The sequence below is a fragment of the Myotis nattereri genome (genome assembly GCF_964212035.1).
Source record: "Myotis nattereri genome assembly, chromosome: 6".
Taxonomy (NCBI): Eukaryota; Metazoa; Chordata; class Mammalia; order Chiroptera; family Vespertilionidae; genus Myotis; species Myotis nattereri.
In genome coordinates this window covers 20,471,785-20,479,291 of record NC_138081.1, presented here as the reverse complement: position 1 = coordinate 20,479,291, position 7,507 = coordinate 20,471,785, and the positions used below count along the sequence as shown (strand labels likewise).

Sequence of the window (7,507 nt, the reverse complement as noted above, 5' to 3'; positions counted from 1 at the left end):
ATACACTAAACATCATAGAGATTCTTTTTGGATAATTTGTGTGATTTTAAAAAAAACACCTATAATCTGAATTTTAAAAAAATATTCTATATATTTAAAATATTGATGGAGTTTATCTATCTATCTATCTATCTATCTATCATCTATTATTTACCTATCTATTATAAACTCCATACAATATCTTCTCTTAGTTCAGACCTTTACAAAAATTGCTAAGAAGCAGTAAAATGGATAGGATTTGGCCTTCAACTTCATAGTCATTTCACCCAAAGGAGGAGAGAAGTAGCCCAAAGAGGGTAGCATGATGAAGAAATGAAATAATGTAGGCATGGATAATCAGCACACTGAATAATTAAATATTGACATATTTAGATCATCGAAAAGATTGTTAAATGTTCTCCAGTTATTAATTAGACAAACAAACATGACTTTGGGAAATTGTTCTTTATTTTACAAGTGACATGGTTATGAGATGGTTCAAGTTGCCTTATTCAGGTTTGTTGAGATCACTCCCAATTTGCTTTTCAGACTCTTGGTTGCCTGAGAACAGCATGGCGCTAAACCACACTGCCCTGCCCCCGGAGGAGGGCCTGCCACACTACCTTCAAGACGGAGATCCCTTTGCTTCCAAACTTTCCTGGGAAGCGGATTTAGTGGCTGGATTTTACTTAACAATAATCGGTAAGCTTCCTTAATTTTTCTGTGCAAAAGCTGCATCTAGAAAATTCCTGGGCTGATATGTTGATTTTGCACAAAGATTCCAACACTCACGTGGATATTTTGAATGGAGGTGAAAGTGGGAGGAAGGCAGAAGATGGGGTGGATTCTCTATTATCTTTATTCGTCGAGATAAAAATTCCCTTGATGGTTCAAAGAATTTTACAGCAAAAACAAATTTACTTTGAGACTACACTTCATTTTCATTATTTTGGTAGTGAGATTGTCTTCTGAATAAGAAAAGTAATGATAATGAGCTCTTATTTAAATACAGGGCTTTTGCTTGCTAAAAAATGCTTTGATATAATAAAAATATTATAAGCTTAGAATGGACCATGATAAAGTAATTTGGGTGAGAGTTGAAAAGATGGATTGATAATAAATAGGTGTCAGTCCAGGGCCAAAGGCTTTTGTGCATAATCCACATTGGCTTCCAGGCTGTGCCATCCAATGCGGTGGCCGCGTGGCTCCTGAGCACACACCTGAGCTGTGACTTTTCCAAACTGAGATGCACTACAGTGTAAATACACACCAGGCACTGAAGACTTAGCACCAGAAAAACCATGTAAAATAGCTTGTTCATCATTTTTACAAATGACGACATGTCCTACCCATACATTTTGGATATATTAGGTTAAGTAAATATAAAAATTAATTTTGTACTATTTTTACTTTGTTTAATGAGGCTACCAGAAAAAAAAAATAACTGCATGTGTGTGTGGCTCACATTTCTGGTTTACATTATATTTCTATTGGGCAGCACTAGTCTAGGCACTCAGAATTCAACTATGATGCTTTTCTGAAATTTAAAATTGTTTCAAATTTGAGCAACCAGTGTACAGGTGGGTTATGTCTTTAGGTGTGTCTGCCTTTCATCTTTTTAGATGTTGGGTCAAGCTTTCTCTTTCTTCCACTCCCTTCCACCCTCCCTCTCACTGTCTCTCTTTCTCTCTTTCTCTCCCTCTCTCTTGTCTATTACTGGATAAGACTTTTATTTAAACTCCTGAAATTAGCAAAACTCACTAGAAAAGTCTGGAGACCCTTCTATGGTCACTGCCTGATTCAAAGGAAATCAAGAAATTCTGCTGCACAGGGATTCCCTGGGTCCCTGGCTTTATTAGAAGTAACTATGAAACTGATTGAAATTCTATATTTTATGAGTGGGCCTCCACATCCTTTCACACACAAATAGATACTGAATGCCCATTCTTCACTACAGTTTAAGTGACTTGGAAAACAGCAGGTAATAAAGTGGACAAACTCTCTGCCCACATGGGGACTATCTATCTGGAAATAAAATCCACACGGCATTTTTATTAAGCATAAGTACTTTCAACGATCAGAAAAGACAGAAAAAATAGACATCATATAACTTGAATTTGTCTCAATTAGTTGCAAGGAATGAATTAAAAAGTAGCATCTTTAACCTGACCAATTTCCCCGAGACCACAACCTAGGGAGGGAGAGCTGTCCATTCCCCACCCTGGCAGAAGGGATCCAGGGAGAAGAGGCAGCTAGGGTGGCTGTGGGAAGAGGAATCCAGAGAATTTTTCACTTAATTCACAGGAATTCAGAGAATGCACCTGGGGTTCAAGCTAGGAAAATAAGTCTAAAAAGAGTCCCCAAGGGGATCATCAAGTGACTTAGGGAGCTGGGGGTGAAGCCAAGACATGTTCCAGAACATTCAGTTTAGTCAGGGGCAGCTGGAGGGAGGTGGATTCAGCCTAGACCCAGGTCTTGGGCTTGGTCCTGTACCTGGTTTTCATACCCTCCTAGGACAGGATTACAGGATGTACCTAGATTCCTTTTAAGGAACCAGAGTAGAATGACATTCTTGGTGGACTCTGTTAAATACTGGAAGTCTTAGGGAAAACTGGGAGATGAAGAGATAAAACTAGAATGGAGGAGAAATAAACTACAGACCCATTCCCATCCTCTACTCTTTTACTATGACTTAGTTTATTATCTGTCAATATATAAGAGTTTATATTTTTGTATTCACAGAAAGAGTCAGGATTTTCATCTTATAAAAATGTTCCCCCTTTAGCCTTTATTTTCTTAACCTGATTTCCCTTTAACTATCCTTTAAAATCAGTTTGCATTCTCTTGATACCCCCATGCAGCTAACATTGCCTGTGGGATAATCTAAATGCAACTCATAGTGAGTTGACTATATATGGATAATGCTTTGGGCACTGGGTGAAACCTTATGAATCAGAGTTAGTTAAGAAAGGAAAAGCAAGAAAATCAATATTCTCAAAAGAAATATAGAAAGACAAAGGGTATTTAAATGAGCTTTGTGTTTCAAATGCATATGCATACTTATTTCAATCTCCTTCGATACCAAGTAGATGGCATCTGTTTATAATTTTTCAAGTCATGTTTCCACATTTTAATTTCCCAGTGTGCCTTGCTAGCTGATTTCCTTTAATGAGCTGTAGGTTTCACTGTAGTGGGTTTGCTCTAGAATTCCATACTCTTTTCTATTTTTAACTCTTCTGCCTTAAGAAAGCTAAAGAGACTTTAAGGGCCCATTAAGCAGCCTTGTTCCGGGGATCAGAACTTCCTAAGAAGGGCAGCCAGTTCCTGGTGGTTTCATACCATCAGCTGAAACGCACACTTTTCTCCTTGCCTCCCAAATGAATTATAGTGGAGAGGTAGAAATTAAAATAGAAAACTCTGGGTTTCTCCTGTTAATACTCTCCTTATTCCTTACTACTAAAGGCAGCTGTACCAGATTCTCATTTATACACAGCTACACTATGAAGCAAGAATTCCTGAAGAAATCTACTCTACATGTTAAGCTATGGAAGTAGGTGTATTCTTTTCTTAAATAAAGTCAGTAGGGATTGGGTCATTTTGGATTTAAACTGGGTTTGTAAGAACTTTGGAACAGTTTCATTGTAATGCCACAGTCAATTAGTCATTAATGAAAGGATATTAAAAAACAAGTGGGAACACGTTGATACCATTGTTTGTAGGTTGGTGGTTGAGGGTCACTTTCTCTCCCTTTGGTGGGAGGGGAGAGCCTATATTATCAATTGTCACCCACTTCCCCTCGATACCTATTCCAGTAGCAGCTGCAGACACCAATGTCCACATGTCCTCAGGAGGCTGTGGTCCTGGGGTGTGTCCCTAGGAGATGACCTTTCCTGGCCTTAGGCCATGCCAGCTTCATCTGGCCTCGGCCTCTCCTGAATCCCTCAGAGTCCGCAGCGATAGTGAAAGGAGCTAGTTCGGTTTGGGTCACTTTATCTTCAGGACTTACCAAGAGCCAAGGGGCTAACCCATCTTATCAGAGGGAGGGAGTTCTAGAAAGTTAATACTCCATACAAATGCCTGAGGAAATATTTTGCCGGGGACCAGTACGAGCACTGACTGTTAAGATGCCCACACCCTCCTAGGCTGACTGGGAAGTTATGGCTCCTTTTTCTGGGTAAGTTCAGTTTTATAATCCCTGGTTCCTATCCTTTTGGAGGCAACCATCCCTCACCTGTCACTCATGCTTTTTGTTTCATCTTCTTAATCTAGATTTTTATGTAGAGTCCTCTCACCACCCTCTAACCCTATGGTGTCCGTTTTTGAAACTGAGAAGTGTTTCGTGTTTGAGTGAACTCTAAATCCCAGTTTTAACAACAGGGATTTATATTTTTCTTTGTAGGGATTCTGTCCACAGTTGGAAATGGGTATGTCCTTTATATGTCCTCTAGACGAAAGAAGAAGCTGAGGCCGGCGGAAATAATGACTGTCAATTTGGCAGTCTGTGACCTGGGAATCTCAGGTAACACAATCACGCTGTTTTTTCTTTGGAGGGTTGAATTGTGTCCCGTTCTAAAGCCCTCCCTGACTCTGAAGCCACCCCATCCCATCTCCTTTGCTCCTCCCTTCACAAGTCATGTTTACATTTTGTGGTAAGTCAACAAAGTGTTGTCTGGCTAAAACAATCATTCCTTCAGCCTTTATTGAACTCTTTCCATGTGTCAGGCATGTTAGATGTTGAGGAGACCATCTGGAATAATACAGGATACCTCAGACACCCCCATATGTAGTAGGGCTTACTGATTGAGAAAACAGAAACTTACCAGCAGGCTGTAGATCACTATTTTGAGCTCCATTCCACCTCTTTATTCCCATATGGAAATCTGTTAAAATAAGCACCTTTTATATCCAGTAACTTTCATTTAATTGGTTGAGACTGTCACCTGGATATCAGGATATTTAAAACTAGGGTTTTCAGATGCGTTTACTGTGAGTCCAAAATTGAAAACTGAAGGGCTGCTGGTAACCCATGAAGAATTTGGAATAAAGTTTCTCTTTAGTTGTAATTCATTTTTACAAATATGAATGACTTTGGGAAAAATCACCTCCCTTTGTTTTCATCTTTAAAATTCCCGAGTTGCCTAGATACATTCAAATGTGCCTCTGGAGCCCACGGCCTGCTGCTATTTAGCACATAGGGTCTTCAATCACTAGAGTTAGGGGTATGGAGTTGGAACAGCACACATCCACTCCTCTTTCTGCTGAAATCCTTTTAAAAGTTTCCCATCTAAAGCATCCCCTTGAAAAATATTTCCTGATATTTGTTTCTCTCTTCACATGGGGATCTTCCTGCCACTGTCAATCTCTGAAACAAGGCCCAATAATAAGCCTGCCCTACTGAGTACTTATCACATGGCGGTGAGGTGCTGCCCTCTTACTGAGAGTTGGATGGTGTAGGTTATTTGGAAAGGTTTTACTCAGCATGGACAGACTTAAACAGCATGAACTCTTACAGGAAATACACAGGCACATTAAGAGGAGCATGACATGTCAGGCCCCGCTTTGTGAAAATAGCCAAGATGAACCCCAGGGAATTTTCGAGGCTGCAAGATGACTGCCATTTTTGCTATTGCCACACGATGGCGCTGTCACAACATACATGACAGCTCTCCTGGTCAGCTAGCCCTGCTGACCCCTGATGGTTCTCTTCCTGGTACTGAAGATAAAGAACTTGAAGCGTGCATTCTGTAAACTGGGCACACATCTCCTCCAGAATGAAACCTGCTATTTCAGCCACCTCTTTCATCATTAAATCATACCCCACTGATGCTTATGGCTGAATTAGACTAGGCTTGAGTAAAATGTCCTTAAACGGTTGTTTACATTGAAAATGCACTCAACTAAGCAATTCTGCACTAGAATGGCACAAACCACCTCATCAGTCTGCATATGTCTTTAGAGTAATTCCCTGGGAAATATTTTCTTCCATGTGATAGCTTCCTCTGGTTCTCAGATCATTTTTTCAACTTCTGAGGGATATCTCTAATACACTTTCCTTTTCCAATAAACCTTAAAATATGTTTATGTCTGTATTATTTTTGTACTAGTCAACGATATTCCATTATAAGCACCTTAAGCAAGCACATCCTAGAGACCAGGTATCTATACATCTGTACAACTAGCATTTGTTGTTTAAGTACCAATGGCTTGCAATCATGCATATGTATTAGAATCCCCTGGGGGAGTTAAAAAAAAAAGTATATTGAAGCCTGAACTCACTGCAGATCAATTAAATCAGACTATCTAGGGATTTGAGTCGTGGACATTAATATTCAAATAAATCAAAACAATGCAACCAAAACATAACCAAACAATTCCTTCAGCTATCCAGAACCAGATAGGTTCATTATCATTCCGCTAAGCGAAGAAGGGAGAGACGTTCTACGTGACATTGCAAAGGTTCATCAAATGCTTGCTCCAGAAGGAATCTTAAAATAGCTTTTGTTAATGGGTGGAAGGCACAACTGACACCAATTACCCCAAGCGAGTCACTTTCATTTGTCTTTTGTTGCCTTCAGCACCCATGGCAGACACTTAGCTCAAGCTTTGAATTGGCTATTTCCTCTGCCTAGGATATTTTCCCTCAAGATATTTCCACTGATTTAGGCATCTGCCTCAATGTCATATCCTCAGAGAGGTCTTCCCTGATCTCATTATGTAAACAACAATTTCTATCTATCCCCTTCCTCTGCTTTATTTTTCTTCACAGCACAAATCACTACCTATCATCCCATTACATCGTATCTTACACTACAAATGATTTGTTTCTTTTGTCTGCGCTCTCTGTTAAAACATGAATTTGTGAATCTTGTTCTCTAGCACCTTGCTCTGATTGTGATAGAAGAGGCACTGAATAATTACTTGTTGGATACAAGCAATTCTTTTACATTCGGTTTCCTTGCTGACACGGGTTAGGAAGCTCTCAGAATCTGAGGGTGCACAGTCTAGCAAGATGAGTGTGTTTAGCTGTCTAGACAACTGGGGGAGATGTGTGTCCAGCTTACAGAATGCACTCAAAACTACGTGTTAACTGACGGAACTAACAGGAACTTCTACATATCTTTGTATACCAAGGAAGGGGCACTCCAGGGAGGGATGGGACAGGCCAGCACCTGTAGGCACTGAATATCGGTTGAATATTGGTTACTGGGTTCTCCTCATGCAGTAAGGTTCCAGAACCCTTTTGACAGATATGTCAGGTAAAGAGTTTGAAGAGCTTTGTGATCACATTCCCTTCAGGGAGGTGGAGATTGAGTGTAAGGACTGAACAAGCTGGGAATGAAAGTACAGATGCTCCTCCACATGCAACGGGATTACATCCCTATAAACCCATCCCACATTGAAAATACTGTAAGTCAAAAATGCATTTAATGCACTAACCTAGTCCATCCAGCCTACCTTAAACATGCTCAGAACACTCACATTAGCCTACAGGCTGGTAAAATTATCTAACAAAGCCAATCTATAATAA

The 7,507-nt window shown here is 39.9% G+C and overlaps 1 protein-coding gene across 1 annotated transcript in view; it reads left to right on the top strand.

The window, feature by feature from the left end:
• Positions 1-551: 551 nt before the first annotated feature.
• OPN5 (opsin 5) overlaps positions 552-7,507 on the top strand; it is a gene marked incomplete at both ends in the record, with an annotated part of 29,524 nt that continues 22,568 nt past the window's right edge. The window contains 2 exons of the mRNA XM_081094646.1: positions 552-681; positions 4,379-4,498. Coding sequence (XP_080950772.1) covers positions 552-681; positions 4,379-4,498 — 250 coding nt within the window. The remainder of the gene's footprint in view (positions 682-4,378; positions 4,499-7,507) is intronic.